Here is a 20,915-nt window from a genome sequence, read left to right as displayed (position 1 = left end):
TTGTAAAATAAAGCAGTAGAGGAAACTTTCCTTCACTTTGTAAAACTCTATGAATTCATATAAATAGGATAAATAGGATATTTCTTTAAATAATATTATTATATGAAGTTTCAATTGGATTCCAGCTGTTGGATGATAAACTATACCAATAGCCTGACATTAAGTATTCATTAGCAATGTTCCATTTAGTTATGAGTATATACAAAGAATTATTTCCTGTATTTCTGTGATTAAATATGTATAGATATGTTTTTTAGGAAAATCATTCATTCAACAATATATTTATCAATATTCCATTATTTTTCCTTACTAAAATATGAATAGTCATCTTTATATATTTGAGCAACTTATTACATAGTACAATTTATTTAATTTATCGATATGTTCATAAGCACAAGATTTTGTATTATTATTGTCATTTCACAGATATAAAACTTATATGGGATTTTCTTTTACTTTTGTACTCTTAAATGTACAAATTCCATCTACATTTTATTGGGGGGTGGGGAGTTCCCAGAGATTGAACTCAGGGGTACTTGGGACCACTGAGCCAACTCCCCTATTTTGTACTTTATTTAGAGACAGGTTCTCACTGATTTGGTTAGCACCTCACTTTTGCTGAGGTTAGCTTTGAACTCGCAATGCTCCTATATCAGCCTCCTGAGCTGCTGGGATTACAGGCATGTGCCACTGCACCCAGCTCCATATACATCTTAATTTTAAAGGAATTACTCTTAAAATAAAAGTTCTACTATTTACCTTAAATATAGTTTAATGAAAGTATTCTCAGTGAAATCACTAATTAGTTAATAATGCTTTGTATAAATAAATATACAATTGTGCCTTAAGCTCTATCCCTGTTCTGTTGTGCCCCTTGGCAAACATTTCAGATGTAAGCATCCAAGGGATTCCTGGATATCTGCTTATAGGTTTATATTATAATATACTTATTTACTTGGGAAATAATAAATCAGATTAATAAATTATAATTATTTTTTATTATCTATTTATATATGTATATAATATATAGGAGAATATATACACATATACATATGTTATGTGTGTGTGTGTATATATATATATATATATATATATATATATATATATAAATCAGAATATATATAAATTCTGAAGCTAGTACTCAACCATGATATTAAGCTTAGTTTTCAGGGGAAATGCCCAATATGTTCTTTGGTTGCTGTGAAGGGTATAAAGTTACCCTGCTTCATCATACTACCAGTATTCTTTATTCCACTATCACTATATCCTCAGTGGTATTAAGAAAGATGTACATAAAAGCTGTATTTTGTTGAGGATTTAAGAGAAGAGAATCTATTTTGCACTTCTACTGCCACCCAGGCCTTTGTGCTCTAAAATTTTCATGGGAAGTGCATCTGACTGCTTATGATCCTGGTGAGCTACCTATAATATTAAAATAATATAAAGGCTGGAGGTGTATCTCAGTGGTAGAATGCTTGCCTAGCATGCACAAGGCTCTGAATTCAATCCCTAGCATCACAAACGTATATTTAATAGACATTATATATCCATATGCATTTTTTATCTCCACATTATATTTTTCATTTTTGAGTCCTTATAACCTCCATATCTATTTAGGAGTAAAAAAAAAATAAGTACGATCTTTGTTTTAGTCAGCATTTTTGCCACTGTAACTAAAAGACCTGACAAGAACAATTTCACAGGAGGAAAAGTTTATTTGTTGCTCATGGTTTCAGAAGTCCCATAAATGGCTGACATCCTTGTTCTGGGCTAGAGATGAGGCAGAACATCATGGCCAAAGAATTGTGTGGGGAAAAGCAGGTCAGGACCTGACCACCAGGAGGGGGAGAGTAAGAGCTCTGCTCACCAGGTTCAAAATATATACCCCAAAGCCACACCCCCAGGGACCCACCTCCTCTAGCCACACCCTACCTGCCTATTGTTACACCCAGTTAATCCATTCAAGTGAATCAATGTACTGATTAGACTAGGCTTTCATAGCTCAATCCTTTCACCTCTAAACTTTCTTGCACTGTCTCACAAATAAGCTTTTGGTGGACATGACATATCCAAATCATAACAATCTCTAAAATGTTCCTTGACTATAAGCAGAAAAACACTTACTATACAGAAGGAAAGGCAGGCAACAGAAATGAAAGCACAACACAAACAGTCAAACAATAGTTGATGACAACTATTGCTTTAGACATTTGTAACAGGAAGCTAAAGGATTATCAGAATTTGAGTATTCTCTTCATCTTATATAGTGACCTCAGGAATTAATTTTAAATATCTTCTCTGTTGCATTTATACTAACATGATGATTCTTTTAAACATCCCAAATCTCCTCCTTCCTCCAGGAAGTATTGCTATTTTCCTTTCCATCAAATACACTTTTAAATATTAAGGCTGCCTTTTGTTCCTGTTCACTTCCTTAATGGTAGTTAATGTCTGTCTTTAAGAATTTAACATGGCTTCAATTATTTTTACTTCTCTATCTTCTTAACTGGATTGAATATCAGCAATAATTTCTTATTCATCTTTGTTCATCAGCATACAGTTCTTGGCACATAAGAGAATCTCAATACACATTTATTAAGTCAGAGAAAAATATGAATGAAAGATTCCTGAACAATAAACCATTATTGAGTCATGTATCTAGGACAAGAGCCTCGATTATTGATCATTGCTATAATAATTTTGATAATGATCTATTTTATCATCCCTTAAGAAATATTTTTAAGACCTACTATGTGCAGTTAGCAAACCTTAAGTAAAATCAATCCTTTCATAAAGCTTATATCCTGGTTGGAAGTTAAAATCTTACATTCCAAATGAGTACTGTCTAATATGGTAACTACTAGCCAACTGCAGCTTTTAAAAGTTAATCCAATTAAAATGAGATATAATAGGAATTCAATTCCATATACAAACTGTCTTCATTTCAAGTGTTCAATAGCTATATGTAGATAGTGGATGACAGTTATTGGATAATCAGATTTATTACATTGTATTGCCTCAGAAAGTTCTATAGGACAGTACTATCCTTAGAAAAAGTAAATTAGATAGTGATGGTTTTTTTGATAGTAATGTTTTATGGAGGAAAAAATATAATGCATAAAAGAGGTATAGAATTGTGTTCATGTAGTATTGAAATTTCGATGGGGAAGCTCATCTTCTATGGGAAGAGGAATTTTGAATAAAGATCTGAAACTAGTGGGGACAGAAGGTAAAGACATTTTTTAATTCAAGGGAAAATCATTTCAGGTAAAGGGAAAGCTAAGTACAAACACCTGAGGTAAAAGAATAGCTGGCATATTCTTGGAACAGCAGGTAGACAGTATAACTACAGAAGAATGAGAAAGAAGGTGAATAATGAGATAATAAGTCAGGCAGGAAATGTGGGAGGGCAGATATTCAGAATGAGAAGGGGAAGCATTAGGACATGATTGGATTTAAGTTACAACAGTATTTTACTGGCAATTATATTCAGAAACAGGGACACTACAGCACAAAAGACAACAATAATCTGCAGTATAAATAATAGTTCTTTGGACCAGGTAATCATAGCAGAAATGGTGAAAAAAGTGATAAAATGTTCCATATATTTAAAAGCAGAAGCAACAAATTTGCAGAGTGGTAGTCCAGGTAAAAGAGAGAGAGTGAGAAAGAGAAACCAAGAATGGCTCCAATGTTTTTTGGTCTATTTAGTACATTTGGAGGATAATTCTAGGAGATTAATTTTGGATATGTCAAGTTAAAAATGTCGCTTAGGCATATGAGTGAATATGTTGAAGCAAACTTTTACATACAGGTCTAGAATTCAAGAAAGGAAATATAATTTGAGAAGGTAATGAACTATAAATAATAAAGTTGTGAGAAAGTACAAGGTCACTGGTCCCAGGCGGTATTCTAAGGCCAGCACCAGGCCAATCCCCAATTCCTGAGGACCCAAGCCTAACCCCACTTCAGCAGACCCAGGATCCAAACCTACCTTGTGTAGACTTTGGAGCCAGGTCAGAGTACAGGGTCTGAGACTCCAAGACCAGTCCTACAGGTTCTGTTTCCAGACCAGTCCCCATAGACCCAAGACCTTGACCTGAGGACTAACTCCAGGTTCACCCCAGAATATGTCAGCCCTTGTAGACACAGATTTCACAATGGCCTCCACATACACAGGCTCCAGATATTCTCTTATAGACCATGTTCCAGGGCCACCTCTTCAGATCCAATCAGCAGGTCCAACCAGGAGATACAGGCTTCAGGTCTAATATTTCAGATCCAGGTACCAGGTCATCCACCTGCTAACCCAGGCACTAGCTGAGTCTGCCCAAGGACTCCAGCAGTAAACTTTTCTTCAGATGTGCTGGACAGCCTGTCCAGAATCTCTGGACTGGTTGACTAAGGAAGGGATTTCCCAGACAAGATGAGACTGCAAAAACCGGATTAAATCCCTACTCCTTCACATGTGCAGACATTGGTGTAACACAACATGAAACATGAAAAATCAGGAAAACAATACCTTCAAAAGAGCACAGTAATCCCCCACTAGCTGACCTCGAAGAAACGGAGCTATGGAAACTGCATGACAAAGAATTCAAAATAACTGTATTAGGCTTCGTGAACTTAAAAAAAAAAATACAAAGAATTAATTCAATGAAATGAGAAGTAAATGACCAAACTGGAAATGTAAAAGAAATTGAAATCATAAAATTATTTAAAAATCAAAATCAAGTGCAGAGAGAAAAGAAATCCAAGTGCCAAGCTTCCCAAGGTTGAAGGTTTAAGAAGATTAGGAAGAACTAGAAATAAATCCTGAGAAGACATGGTTAATGGCATCAAATAAATCATTAATTAAAAGAGACCAGGGAATCCTACAGTTTAGTTTTCTTCAGTTACTTTCATCTATGGAGATCCAGGGACTGAACAGATGGAAAGGTAGCTTTATCAGAGTTCTGTTTTCATCAATGGATAGAGGAAATTTAGTAGTAGGATGGCAAATTGAAAAGTTACCCCAAAATGTAATAATCACTGGGAATCTGATATTTATCTAGATAAGAAGGGGAAATGTAATATGGAAAAGAATGGTGATAAATGTGACAGTATCAATAGACTATAGTACTAATAAGGTTGAAAGATTATTAGAATTATAATACTAGAAAAAATAGTCTGGAAGATGGAACCTGGTGGTTAGAGAGTCAGATGTGAGAAAATTAAAATTTTATTAAGTTTTCATAATTAGTGGTATTGACAAGATTAAGGAGAGAACATGAGAGTTAGTATCTTCCTGGAGATAAGGAGCTTAAGTACTGAGAGGCCACAGGATTAAAAGAGAGGTGAATAGATGATGGTAGTGTTAATAATAGTATTATTTAATAGACTCCCTTTTATTTTTCAGTACAATAAAGTGTTGGTTTGAAATCTATAATTTTCACCATATTGTAAAGAAAGTACTAAGGTATAGATGAGATAGATAATATGCTTAAGGATATACTGGAAACAGGTCATTACTAGATCTTTCTGACTTAAAAGTTTATATTCTCATTCTCTATTTTATTTTAGTGATACAAGAAACTCAAACTATCATGACTGATCCTTTTCAATAACAGAGAAATATTTTTATTGGCATGCAAAATAATTATTCTTTCACAAGACTAAAATCTCTTTCAAAAAACATAAACCAAGTTCATGAAGGTGAGTTAAAAAAAATAAAAATAACTAGTAAGAAGCTGGAGTTGTGGCTAGGTAAGAGCACTTACCAAGCAAGTATGAGGCACTGGGTTTGATCCTCAGCACCACATAAAAATAAATAAATAAAGGTATTGTGTCCATCTATAACCAAAAATATTTTTAAAAATAACTAATAAAAATTTTTGGTCTAGCAAAAACATATAACTAACAATGATGTAAGAAAAATCCAAATGGAGACAAATTTATTGTCCTTACCATTCTATGTTCTTTTGACAGTGACCCCATAATAGATAACAAGAAATTGATGGATTACATGACAATTGTACATGATACTAACCTGAAGAGATTAGAAATGGAAGGGATATGGTGGTAATAAATTTAATGTCATAAATACATAAAAGTGAACAGAAAAGTGAGCTCTAAAGACTGAAAGACTTAATTTTTCAATATTTCCTTGGAAAATTAACATGCTTATTCTTAGGATTCACAATATAATAATCCCCAGTAAAGATGAATTGATACAGAATTTTTATTAAATACTATTGGTCCCTTTTGTATCTAGATCTGTATATGTATGTATGTGTGTGTGTATGTATGTGTATGTGTATGTATATATATATATATATATATATATATATATATATATATATATATATATGATTTTGCTAAAGCAATAAAAAGTACTGTTTGGAACCAAATAGAAATTCAGATACTTTATGAAATGTGATTTCCTGACTGCAATTACTGACTATCTCCTGATAATTGATTGCAGAATATATACAGGGGGAAAAAAAGAATGTCTATATTCGATTTTATTTCCTTACAAGTAGATGAAAAAAAAAATCTGTCAAATAATTGTCCAACATTACCTGCTGCTTCATTCCATCATCCTAAGAGAATAATACCATACAGACAAAATAAGAGGTCACAAATATGTACTTAAAATAGAAGCAAATAAAACCTTTTCTTTTTTTCCACCAGTGTGTATTTTGGAATGTTTATCACATGCAGGGGCAGGAATATTTGTTAGGGAAATCAGTTTCACAAACATCCATGACTCACCTCAAGCTCCTAGTTAACTGTGCTTGATCCAAACTGGAAGCCAACATTAAGGACTGAGGTTATGCTGCTTTTATAAAGTTTTAGGCAGCTTGTACAACATACTGTGCTTGATTTAAGAAAAATATCTTAAGTAATATTTTTGCCACAACATAAAGGTATTTAATATTTTTATCATGGATCAGTGTTCATGAGAAAGGTTTACAGTTCTTTTTATCTTAGTCATTGCATTAAATTTGTTTTTATTTATCTGATAGTGCCAAATTAATTCTATGTAGATATTTTGTACATATTTTAAATTAATTGTGAAATATTTCTGGTGCCCAAGAGGCATTTGGAAGGTTAATGACAACCTCCAAGTGTTCAAGGACTTCCTAAATGAAGTTATTAAAATTCAACCCTTTGCATATTCCAGATGGAGCGGGAAAAAGTTTGTCAGAGACAACAAGGGACAAAGAACACCAAGGGAGGTTTTAAAAAATTCCTATTTCTAGGGGCTGGGGATATGACTCAGCTGGTAGTGCTTGCTTAGCATGCACAAGCACAAGTCCCTGGGTTCAATCCCCAGCACCACCAAAGAAAGAAAAAAAAAATCCTATTTCCAGATCCAGGTTTGCTCTTTGGAAGAGGATAGAAATTTTAAACATTGATTAAGACTTGTTTCAACAGCAGCTTCTGTAGCCCAGTTCTTGCCCCAAAGTCAACTTAGCAGCCATCTGTTGTTTTGCTACATAGATTTTACAACTGTCACTGCCAAAACACATACCGTTTCATATTTCTTCAATATCACAACAGCTTACCCAAGTTGGAATAGATTTCAAAAGTTTTGGACTTACTGTATGGCTTTTTTCCCTCCTAATATACCAAAAGGATACCTTCACTGCTTTAGTCTATAGATGATTCTTATATTTCTTTATCACTGTCAGTTATTGACATGAACATTGGATTACTAAGTGGAAGACTGGAAAAATTTGAAATATCAAACCCACATGGTGATTCTTCTTTTGTTCCCTTTTGTTAACTATCCAGATTTCTAATATTGTATAATTACAGAAGCTTTTTATTCATCGTGTAAAGAGAAAAATCTGAAGTAGATCAGAGTTGTATTGAATGGTTTTATTCCTTTTCAGCCTTCTAGGAATGCACACTCATTTCCTGGCATGCTGAGAAAATATACAGATCACTTCTATTTAGTGCTTCTAATCAAATCACTGATTGCATGAGAGGTGAAGCCAAAGCAAAATGACATGAACTAAGAGAGTGCTGTAGTCATCAAACACAGCATATTCTAATCAGCATAATTCAAAGCTGTGGATCATCAGTTAGTTGTTCATCATTTTCAAAAATCCATCACTGCTTCCATAGAAGCTTTCCAAAGTACTACCCTGTCCTTCTAGTAACTGAAGAGTCTATGTGTAATTATTACTACTTTAACAGCTTAGCAAAGCTGTGTTCCTTTAAGAATTTTCTACATAACTGCTAATATAAATTAGCTTTATTATTCTGCAGACTTATCCCACTCTCAACAAACAACAGATAAAACAAGTGTAATGAAAATGCTGAATATTTGTGAATATTTACACACAGCACAGGAAATACAATGTATCTGGTATAATTCTATCAGAGAAAGGTTATATAGGCCTGGTTGATCCTCATTATTTACAGATTCTTTACTTGCAAATTTGCCGCCCAGTAAAATTTATTTATAACCCCCAAATCAATACTCACAGTGCTTTCACAGTCATTGGTGGGTATGTGCAAAGTGAAGAATTTCCACTGCCTGAGATATATGTTGTCAGTAGAGGCAATGCTCTGCTTTCTTAGTACAGCTCTCATGCTACGAATGTATCTTTTTCATGCTGTATGTTATGCCACAATTTCTTTTTTTTCTTTTTTTTTGCTTTTTGTCTTGGTGAGTCTTCTATTTAAAAGAGCACCTAAGCATAATGCTGAAGTACTTGTTAGTTTTCTTAAGCACAAGAAGGCAGTGAGTTGCCTTGTACAGAAAATATATTAGTTAGATGAGTTTCATTCAGGACTAATTTATCTTGTTTGGCCATAGGTTCAATGTTAGTGAATCAACATCATAATTAAATCAGATATCAAGGAGACATAGCCTGATGATTCAGCTATGTGTTTCTATGTTAGTAATATGGCACCTCCTGTTTCTTTTCTAATATGTATCATGATTTCAATTAAAAAGAAAACATATAAATAGCTATTTCATATTCTGAAAACAGTGTCTTATGGTTCCATATGACTTTCCCAGGGCCACACCAGTGTTTTGCACATGGTAGATGCACAATGTATACTTGTGAAATAAATAAATAAGTGAAACTATTAAAAGGTTTTTCTCTCCAGCGTGACACTGAATTATCTGGACATACTTACCTCTGGTGACCATAAATACTTGAGTAATAAATGTACAGGACAAGTTTCTGCCATCATTGTGGTCTTACCTAAGGGTTAAAAGTATGAACCATATTCCTGCAGGATATACTTCTAACCAGCTGGGCAAATTCTTGCTTAAAGACAGCCACCTACATTAATCACTTGAAAACCTCTCTGAAATAGTGCAATTACTCTGCCAAAGGCACTAGTATTATAATAATGAAACAAGTACTTAAAGTGTATTTGATAGACATGATACATTAAACTTGTCATTCACAGCATGTGAAAATATGAAATTTAATTTCTATTTCACAAGACCCTTTAAGAATAGTTAATTGAACTATTGTTAATTCTTCAATCCGAATATAAATGTTTTCAGGGGGAGTAGCAAAGCTCCTTTTTGTAGAAGAAACATTCATAGGAAGTTTTCAAAACAACAATTGCAAGTCAGTATTCCATGCTCCCTTCAGTAGGACCTTTTAGGAGCCCAATTCCACATATATCTACCCTCTATCCCACAGTTAAAGAAGAAATTACTCAATAAGAACATAAAAGTAAGTCACAGAACAAGAGGGAGAATCAAAAACCCAAACCTGGGTGCTGCCCAAATCATGCTCTGTCATTGATTGCTCCACTAGGGACATGAGCTACAAATAGCTCATACCACAGTCTACATCACAAGCCCCACTGACCCTGAACATTGATGCTACTTTTATGCCAATGGATTATGGATTATCTATAACCATTCCATCTGAATGTATTCCAGGACGTATCTGCTTCTTCCCAGCAGTAGTTTCTAAATCAAAACCAACCTGTTGCACTGAATTGTTAGGCCTGGGTCATATGTCTGTGTCCATAGTACAAGGAATTCTGAGAAACTGAATGTCTGACTTTGTCCTTAGGAAGATGGGAAATGATAAAATTAGGAATTCTCTGAACTGCATTTTTCAAAGGATGACCCAAATGAATGACCAGTGCCCACTTCATTACTCAGGAGAAGGCCTTGGAGAAATGCCACAGCATATATAAGTAAAGGCCTTGGAATTTATTTTAGGAATGACTACTGACCTACTTATATTTCTTGCTTTACCCCATTTCCCAATTTTATTGGCACAGTTTGCTCTGTTTCTCTTGTTCCTTATCTGTGGTTTCATTGCATAATGGATAATACCAAGAACAGGATGGCAAGAAGCACTATAATCAAAACACTGTTGTTGGAGGGCCATGAATGAATTATGGGTTTGTCTCAGCCATCTCAAGGCGAGGGGGTACTTTGGTGGGAACTCTTACTGGAGACTGCTCAAATTATGCTGAACCCCTGGCTTATTGGCTCACACAGCCCTAAGTGCAAACGCAGCGCAGCGCAACAGCAGGAAGTAGAGGAGGTGGGCATAACCTGCTAACCCCTAACCACCTTGTCTTTGCCACCTTCTTCCTGTTTCTTTCAGAAGTTCTTCACTCTGAATCCTACTGGTGCTCCCACCTATTTAAATAAAGCGCAAGGGCTGTATTTTGCTGTTAGATCCAGTCTCTACCAGAGCTGGATCATCCCACTGGGCCTCGCTTTTCACTTATTTCTGTGTCTTGTCTTCATTTCTTAAATTTCTCATACCTTTAATATTTCTAATCTGACTCATGGCCCTAGTTCAAGGAAACTGAGTAAACGTCCTGATACACTGTAATTTCCTATAATTCAAATTTTGGTATCTATTAATGATAGTCACCCTGACCAGAGGAGTATATATTAAAACACACACACACACACACACACAAACACAAACACATTCTCTCTTTTGTGATTTTACACAAGAAGAAACTGAAATTCTAAGGTTAAGTGTTAAAAAAGCCTGAACAATCAAATGACAAAGTCTCAATTTCAAAGCTGAGGTTTTGAAGCTCATTATCTTACTTAAAATACTCTGCTGCCTCTCATTGGACTAGTAAGTCATTAATTAAGCCTTTTGAGATTCCAGGACTATCCATATCTAAATTCCACTCTAGGTATCAACTTCCACAAGATGCACTTGAGTCTTCTGGGTGGCTACTAAACACTGTATGTCATTAGGCAACAGAGTGTCTAAATACCATATGTGCTTTGGGGCATATAATGTATGCCAAAAGGTATAAAGTATCTAAATGAAAGGTTATACATGAGTGATTAGTAAAGTCCCACACATGTTTTTACTTTTGAAAAATAATATATTAATCTCTTGAAAAAGAGTTCAATAGTAAGGCCCTATTGTCTCTTCTGTAACCTTCTTTCTTCAGGAAATAGTATCATCCTTCCATTAGAGAACAGCTCTACTCAGGCTGCCAATGTTAGTCCCTCCATGATCCTCTGCCTGCAGGCACCAGCAAACCAGGCCAGGTACTCTTTATCTTCCCTAGAATTTGCCAGAGTGAAATATAGAGAAAAGGGACAGACTCTGTCAAGATAAATTTGAGCCTGAAACATGAGACTGAGATGCCCACAGTTATTTTCCTTATGCTGGGGAAAGATACCAAAATAAATAAATGAAGCTGCCCTTCCAGAAGAAGAAAGAGGCAAGAAATCAACATACTGAACAAATAGAATCACTGGTGCTAGTTGACCTGGAGGACAGTGGTATCTGTTCTTCTCCTCTGTATATGTGAACATTTCTCTAGGCTGAAGGGTATTTGAATCAGGTTACAGTCGTTTGCAATAATAAATGCAACCACATAAAATAGTGTCTTTTATAAATCAGTAAGTGAAAGATTCACGGTCTAAGGCACATATGTTAGTCAGAAAGCATTTTAATAAAAATTTAGTAAAAATATGATATTATTTGCAGTACATTATCAGCCCTCTGTAGGCAAAGAATCTTCTGGAACAGTTTCAAAGCCCTAAGCATACTTCTAATATGTCCTTGACCCTTGCCTTGTCTTGGGATGGATGAAGGACATTTAATCAGAGAAATCTCCTGGGATATGATTTGTTCTCTGTACTGTGTTTTGAAGTGCCTGTCTCTCTCACTTTTACACCTATGAAAACTGTCAAGGATGACATCTACTACAACTGCTTTTTCATTTTAAATATTAAAGACTCTATTTTCTCCACTGGAGATCTGACGAAGCACCCCATGTGCACACATTCTTATGATATTCTAAACTGACTAAAGACATCTCATAGCCTATTCCACCTGTGTAATAATTCATATAAGTCATATGGTAGTTATCCAACAAAGATTTCCTCTTATGATCAATACATCCTAGGTTCATCTCTATAATAATCTTCAGAAACTGAATAAGCATTGTTTAATTATTAAATGTCTAGAGTAGGAAAGGGACCTCCACTGTTAGCCATTCCATGTGTAACCTGGCTGCTGCAGAAGAGAAGAAGGTGCTCACACTGTTTCTTCCAGGAGGTGTGCAGGGGATACATGTCCTTCCACTCAAGTTTAATCAGCCAAAACTAGTCACTTGATCTCATTCTAAGGTGATAAAAGTTGAGAATGATAGTTTTTGCCACACCATACCTTATTTCCTAGGAAAAAATTAGCAACATCTATTCTCATGTTAAAAACAAACAAACAAACAAACAAAACCGAATAAACAAAACAACTAAACGGTATAGATACAGGAAGTCAAGACTGCTTACACAGGATTGTCCAAGTATACCTGCTGGGCTTTTTGGCTTTGTAAAGTTAAGAAGAAAGCCCAATCTATCTCAAGCATGGGAATGGGAATGCACTTTTTTTTTTTAATTGCTACTAAGAGCAGTATTGAATCATTTTAATAGTTTCTCTCAGTCTACAAAATATTTAGAGCACAAAACATAATAATATAGTGACCTTATTTAAATTTTAAAGAGAGTAAAAAAATATCCAGTAAATATTAGGCCACCAACCTGCTATGCTAAATCTTTTTGCTTCTTGGCCTTCAGTAAAATAAGCTCAGTGGTCTAATGCTCTAATCCCCTGTGTACTGTGGTCCATCATAAAATCTTACTTTAGCACAATTGGCAATCGGTGCTTACATAAAACAAAAGAATAAATTCCCAGTCAGAAAAAAAGCTAATTCTGCTCTCCAAAATAACTGATTCTTTCAAAGCAGAATAGATATTACCAGATAAGAGACACGGGTAGGCCAAAGTGTGAACTTAGTACTTGTGCAGGTAACCAACCATACTTGGATCCCCATTCAACAGAATAGCAGATAAACACCACATTAAAAGATTATCCTATGTAATCACTGTTTACAAAATAAATCCCTGTTTCCATCTAAACAATGTAGAAAGTTTAAATTATAATATGTTTTCTACTGCTATTTGGCACTGTATTAATAGGGTGACCACTTTGCTTGACCTATTTGCTGAAATTTGCTAGAACTCCAGGAGACCATATGGATAGCCAGATGGGTTGCTGTAATTTAGTGCCATTATTCTAAGGATAAAGTAAGAAATCAACATAATTTGCATTCTTTCCCATCGTTCCTGCTTACCTTTTATTAGTTTCATTTTTAATTCAGACATCAAAAGAAAAGATAATACCTTGCTACCAAGGCCCAGATGCCAACTAATTACTACAAGAGACTCCAGCCCTGACATCACAGGCCAGGCCTGAGAACACGCTCCATCTTACTCAATGACCCCACCATAGTGATTAATAGGTTGAGCGCTAAGCCCTAATGAGTGTGTCAGATCTTAAATGTTCTCCAGGCTAATGTAATTAGCATTATGTTGAACAGAATATTTCAGTTGCTTGGTAGAGAGTCATTATACTTCATAGTAAGTGATGTGCCTTTTCACCTCAAAGACCTCATATGGTCTTCAAATTTATAATCATAAACCAAAAAGGCTTCTCTAACATGAAGATCTTTCAAAACCTATAGAGAAATATGTAAATATTTTTCAATCAAGCATTGATGTTTTCTATAGCAGTAAACCCATACATTATATATAAAGTGAGATGATTTTCAATATACTTGTTTAAAAATGCAAGTTTCTGGACTCTACCAACAAAAATTCTGGTAAGAGGGGGTTGAGGATAAGGCCTAGAATTATATATTTTTAACAAGAGACCCTGTATTCCCAAACAGAAAAATATATGGATTTCCCTTGGAAAAAACACTGCAATCTGAGTAGCAGAACTAATAACCTGCACCTTAGAGTAACTGAATCTATCAGACTTTTTTGTTCTAAATGGTTATTTGTGTTTCTGAAAAAATCAAGCACACTCATAACAAAGACTGTTTTCACATTGGGATTATAGCTTAAAATGTGCAAATTAATTTTTTAGAAGATTAAAAACTACCAGGATAATACATTAATTTTATTTCCAACAAGCCATGTAAATGCATGAGATCTAGATCAGATGGTAGATATAGCAGTTATAACCATCTCTACCCACTAAGCAAAGAATCTGAAACTATATTTCCAGTTTTAAGGGAAAGAAAAAAGTGTAGCAAAATTTCTGAAATCCCCAACTTTCTTCCATGATCACAGATGAATACCAAATGTTTTGTCCATGATGACTGAGAAGTTTGGAAAATACTCCAAGTACTAGGATCTCACCTAGATATTACCATCATCAATTACTACACACTAAATATTTTCACATGTTTAGCGTTGCTTTCTTGAACTACTGGAAGCAAATATCTGTCAATTTTTAACTTAGATGAATTTTATTCATCTACTATCCTAAATAGTTTAAAGCAACTTTTTAAAAATTTGTAACTACCAAACTACCATTTTATTTATGAATTTCAAGAAATCTCTTTTGGACCTTTTTGAGTTTTTACCATACATTTTAAAAAAGAAAATAAATGTATAAATAAACGGAAAAAAATATTTATGACAAATATAATGCAGGTAATTACTTATCATTTCATACCAAGTTTTAGTGGTTTGAAGAAATTAAAATTATATTTTATAGTGATTTAAACTCATATAATTCTTCATTTCTATGATGCTTTTATATTCAGCCAGGGAGTAGAAGGCTGTCATATGTCCATGGCAAGTCCATAAACCCATTCTCCTTTTGTTTATGAAAAATGATTGGTGAGGTATAAAGTTCAGTCCAGCAATGGCTGGATGCATGCAGCTCTGAGTTTTCCTCTAGAATGCTGGCCTTTCCCATAGTCCCTAAATCTAGGTAGGGAAGTTTTAAGAGTTCTGACCCATGGGATGTATGCATAAACGAAGTTTATGATCATCCATGCTGTCTACCTTTGTTTTGTCCAGCAAACAGAGAAGATTGAAAGAATAATCTTCAAAGACTTATGATGGCATAGCCACAAGATGAAACACTGCTTGAGTAAGAAATAAATCTCCCTTGCCTTAAGCCACTGAGACTTTGGGTTTGTGTGCAGAAAATTAAGTCAAGTCTTAATTTAATAACATCAATTTTTGTCTCACCTATAAGTTAGTCATCAATTTGGACAACATAAAATTAAGAATATAATAGGACCTGAAGTCCAAATTAAGTCACTTAGAAGATTCTTTTTTCATTGTATTTAAGAGGGGGAGGGCTAGGGCTATAGATCAGTGGTAGAGCGTGCGCCTTGTACATGTGAGGCACTGAGTTTGATCCTTAGCACCACATAAAAACAAATAAAGGTATTGTGTATTTAAGAGGAGATTGAGACACTACATTCCTTTATATTAAAAGCTTTTGGAGCTCAAGTTAAGACGACTTGTGTGTTGTTCTAGCAGAGCATTATGAAAGAACACCTCACCCTCTGGCTGAAAGAACAAAACCCAAAGCACAATATTTCTTGTCCTTTTTCATAAAAAAAATACCATTGCTAAATGCTTACAGCAACTGTACAAAAGAGATTCTTAGAAAGGGTTTTAGATGCAGATTTTCTTATTGACATGTCCAAATAGCATTCTGAAAATACCACTTGATATTAAAATAAAAAATACATCAGTTTAACCTAACTAGTCCCATGCTGGATCAATCTAAAATTATTGATAAACAAAAAAATAGAAAACACCAATATCAACATATGTGTGTATGCCCACATCTCTCTCTCTCTCTCTCTCTCTCACACACACACACACACACACACACAGTAGGATTATTTCAGGATTTTGTTTACATTGCTAGTGCAATGAAAAGATAGCATCATTAAAATTAATTATTATGTCACTGAACAAATGACCTTGGTGGGTGTAGTACATAAGCCACTACATTGCAAGGAAGGAAAAAACATTGCATTGGGCTTGCGGAAGGCCTGGGTTAGCTCTGGCTCTGTCGTTTTCTAGATGAAAAGAGGAAGATATGAGAAAGGCAGACAATACAGTGATTAAATATTTGAAGTACCACTTTTATCAGCCACTAGTGAGATGTTTGACTCAGTAAAGCTATTTTATCTCTCCATTCTTCAACTAGAGAGAGAAAATAACATTTATTTCATAGGTTAAGAGGATTAAGTCATACCCTGTATATCAAGTGATGAGGGAGGCCTTGGCTGAAACTAAATATTAATAAATATTTGACAAATAGCAATAATGTTATATCTCTGTCAGTAAGAGCCACATCATCTTTACTTCTAAAATTTAAAAAAAATGATACTAATTTATATGATTTGTTTAAATTCTTATATTCTGAGTCCATAATTGTATCTTGCAGTTAAATATCCATTTGGAAAATGAAAACTATAAAATCCATGTATTTTAAGTAATGGCTTTAAAAAAATTTGTAAGTCAGTCTGGTCTGCTAGTGAGACTGATTTAAAGATGACAAGCCACATAAAAATGTACTAATTCCATTTTTTTTAACATTCAGAAGTGAGATGATATTTTGATATATTCATTATTCTTCATGACTCATACCCATTATTAAAATATAGAATCTAACAACATGTTATCAGGTAACCATTTAAATAAAAAATATGTCATATTTAATGAGACCTAAAATAATAAGGAATTGTTTCTTACCTGATTCTGAAAGACTCCAGAATGTGAATAACACTCCATTTTTGCAGTGTAAGGTAGAGTACTTTCAGAGCTTATGAATTGTCAATAACTTAAACAAGTTTCCTTCTCATTCAAAAAAAAAAAAAAAACCAAAACATTTCTCCCAGCTAGACCAATAATAAGAAATGATACCAACACTAGTGCAGCTTTTATTCCAATCTAAATAGAAAAGTATTTACCTTGAAAATTTCATAAGTTAGTAAATTTTGATTTTTTACAAATAAACTTTCATTCAAACAATGCCAGAGGCTCAAAATGAATAGTTTGAGATATTGGATTAAAATCATTTAAAATTTCTTAGTAATACTTTTGATTGGTTGTGACTGTACCATGAAAACAGGGCTTTAAAATATACCAGGATACTGCATATAAATCACACAGTAGAACTGTGGCATGAAGGAATTGTTTTCTTAATCCAGAATTCTACTTAATCCAAGACAAGAACCTTACCTCCTGCATACATAACAGCCAGCATAATGGATGATATCCATGCTATTTCACTGTACGTGGTGTGGAATATTTGCTGAATTTCTTTGAAGAATACTGTGACGGCTTTGGGGAATGCATATGAAAATCCAATGGAGATAAAAGATGCTCCAACCACAACCCAGCCCCATCCTCCATCAGGAGGTGGGTATAAAGGTGGGGAACTTGGCATTGGTGGCATTTCTGCTCCTGTATTTCAAATTCAAGTAACCTATATACACACAAAAAAATGAATAACAGTTTAACCTTATTTGCATTTTTGTATGTCACTCTCGCTAGTTACTAAAATAGTACTTCCCAGTTACAACTACAATACATTTTTTCATGAATATTTTATACTCATGAATTCAGAAAATCTATGAAAAATAATATGAAGTATATAACTTGGACTACTATAAACTAAAAATTGAAAGCATTTAATTTATGGGACTAAAATTTCTTGAAGTGAAGTTAAGAATTTAGATCTAAATCAACCAAACAATAAAAACTATTTCAATTTTATTTCCAAACAAAGAAAATGAAACTGCCACCATTTAAAATAAAATACTTTTTACATTCAAAATATTGACTTTAAAATTGTGTATACAAAGTTTTCAAATGACTAGATATTAAATACAAAGAATTATAAAATATTTAATAGGCATATTCTGGAATTTTTCTATTTTTAATAAGTGATAGTTTGTAAAATCATTTCTGTCTGAATCTATTTTCTAAACTATTAAACTAAAAATTATATGCTTCTGTGGAATTCTACTAGTTTTAATATACTTCCAGAACTGGTGCTACCTACCATTTTATGAAAGATACAAAAAATAAAATCTCCAAAATACACTTGTTTGTTGAGGCTTTAGAACACCCACTTTCCCATGGAAGAAAATAATATAATATTAAAACTACATGATTAAATTAAAAATATTTGGTTCCCTAGTTTGTTGGTTTGTTTTTGGAGAGTGATGCGGCTTGCTTAGTTCTTGGATATATACAATTGCCACTACTTTAAGTATCTTCTTTAGATTGAAATAAAATATCTTCTATATGTAGATATTCCTTAATTGAAAGGTAGAGGGAAAAATCAGAAATAAGTTAAATAAAAGAGATAATTTTGCCACACATTTTCAGAAAATCTAGCTTGTAAAATGACCTATTTTTTTATTGCCTACTGTTATTTCACTTTTGCATGATTGTGAATATGGTCATAACTTTCTTTTTTGCCTAAAAATTCATATTTAAGGTGCAAATTAAGATATTTTAATATGCATATATAGAGTGAACTGATCATTACCTTCAATTTAATTAACATATCTCCTCATATAGTGACCATTTTTCATTTCTGTTTTTGTTTTTTGTTGTTATTGAGAACACCTAAAAGCTACTCATGTCACAAATTTCCAGAATATATTCAATATTATTAAATACAGTCATTGTATTGTACATTATACAATAAACTTATTCACTCTATAAACTGCAATTTTATAATTCCTGAACAAAATCTAATTTTTACCATCTACCTCTACTCCAGTAAGTATTGTTTCACCATTAGCTTCAATAAATTTGATGTTCTTTAATTTTAAATATAAATGAGACTGTACAGTAATTTTCTTTTTATGTTTGGCTTGCATCACTTAATATAATGTCTTCTTTGTAACCAGTCTTGAAAATCAGGATTAGTTTATTAAAACCTTTTTGCTCTTACTTGGTGCATCTTGGGTGTTCAGTCTTCAACATTGGGGAATAGGACCTGATCCTTATATTCTACTTTCACAGATGTTGTGACAAATAACAGTTCTATTGTGTTACTTTTTTTTTTTTTTTAATCACCAGGATCGAACCCAGGGATGTTTAACCACTGAGCCACATCCATAGCTCACTCTATCTATTTATGTATCTATGTATCTATCTATCTATCTATTTAAAGACAAGGTCTCAAAATAAGTTTTGCAAAAAGAGTAAATCAAATTTAAATGATCAAAACCTTCAACTGCCACCATGGTCAATAGAAAACTTTTCTTCTATTTCACTATATATTATTTTCTTTTTCAATCTATTTTACATATATTATTTGCATATTCTTCTTTTGATAAATGGCTTTCTTTAAAAAATATCCCTGATTACTGTTTTAGAAGAAGTTAGGGTATAAATGACAAATGTACCTATTATGCTAGTCGGTACATATAGAAAGCATGGCTCTAGATACAGTAACATTAATTAAATGGAATAGTCTCAAAAGATCAAACTGCTCATTTCTTAACTGACTTAAATGTATGACATTCAAATTAACCAATAATTCAATTAATGAACAAAGAATCTACTTCAGTATATATTGACTATATATTATGCTATGTTTGTGTTTATTATCTCCAGTAAATATGTACTTGTTCAATTTAGTTTCCATAAAGACCCATTAAGGTATTTTATTTTTTAAATGAGGAAAATATGAGATATTAAGAAAGTTGATCTAAGTAAAATAATAATATCAGAGAATAAATTTCCCTAATAACTGCTGACATAAATAGAACTAGTAACATAAATAGAAATAGAAATAAGACTACTTGGTAACATTCAGGAATAAAATGAAGCAAGCATTTTTGCCCATTTTCTTTGAATATTTATAATATTCTTAAGAATAAAAATAATCAATAACATTTGATTTTTAAACATTAAGAAAATAATTTGAAAAATTCTCTTCATAGGGACAGATGGATGATTTGGATGTTAAGTATCTCCTAAAGATTCACATTGTAAAGGCTTCATTGCCAGTCTCTGGTGGTAATGGGAGGTGGTTGGACCTTTAAGAGGAGGAGCCAAGTGGAAGGAAGTTAGTCAGTGGGGGTGTGCCCTTGAAGGAGATATTGGAAGGTTCCTTTTTCTTTTCTTCCTGGCTGCCATGAGGTGAGCTTCATTGCTCAACCATATATTCCTTGTCATATGTTCTGTTTTACTGTTGACTCAAAGCTACAGGACCAAGTGACCAAGGAGCCATGGGTTGAAGTCTCTGAAACCATGAATCAGAGTCAAAGCAAACCTCTCCTCCTTTTACATTGATTTTCTCAGGTATTTTGTCATGGTGATGGAAAACTAACAAATAAATAAATAAAATAAAATGCTTTAACTACAAACTGTGCATACAATGCATATCTTGATCAATCATGATCATCAGGACAAAAACACTTCTATCAAGTTAATACTTATATTAACTTAATATTTATCAAAGATGCTAAAATTTCCAAAAAGCAACCCAAAATACCACAACTTATCAATAATTATTTTTTGAAAAATATGAATGTTAGCAGTATATTTATACTCTGCTTTTATAATCATATTTCTTTCTTGGAAACAATTAAAATTA

At 33.4% G+C, this 20,915-nt stretch overlaps 1 protein-coding gene across 5 annotated transcripts in view; it reads right to left on the bottom strand.

The window, feature by feature from the left end:
* Positions 1-20,915, bottom strand: part of Slc16a7 (solute carrier family 16 member 7) — a 168,459-nt gene that overhangs the window by 54,350 nt on the left and 93,194 nt on the right. For all 5 annotated transcript variants that reach the window (XM_076854800.1, XM_076854799.1, XM_076854801.1 and 2 more), the window contains one exon: positions 17,534-17,780. In XM_076854800.1, coding sequence (XP_076710915.1) covers positions 17,534-17,750 — 217 coding nt within the window. In that variant the 5' untranslated portion in view covers positions 17,751-17,780. The remainder of the gene's footprint in view (positions 1-17,533; positions 17,781-20,915) is intronic.

This window comes from Callospermophilus lateralis, chromosome 4, assembly GCF_048772815.1.
Source record: "Callospermophilus lateralis isolate mCalLat2 chromosome 4, mCalLat2.hap1, whole genome shotgun sequence".
Lineage (NCBI taxonomy): Eukaryota > Metazoa > Chordata > Mammalia > Rodentia > Sciuridae > Callospermophilus > Callospermophilus lateralis.
Note: the sequence above shows the minus strand (reverse complement) of the source record. Positions and strands in the feature narration are given on the sequence as shown.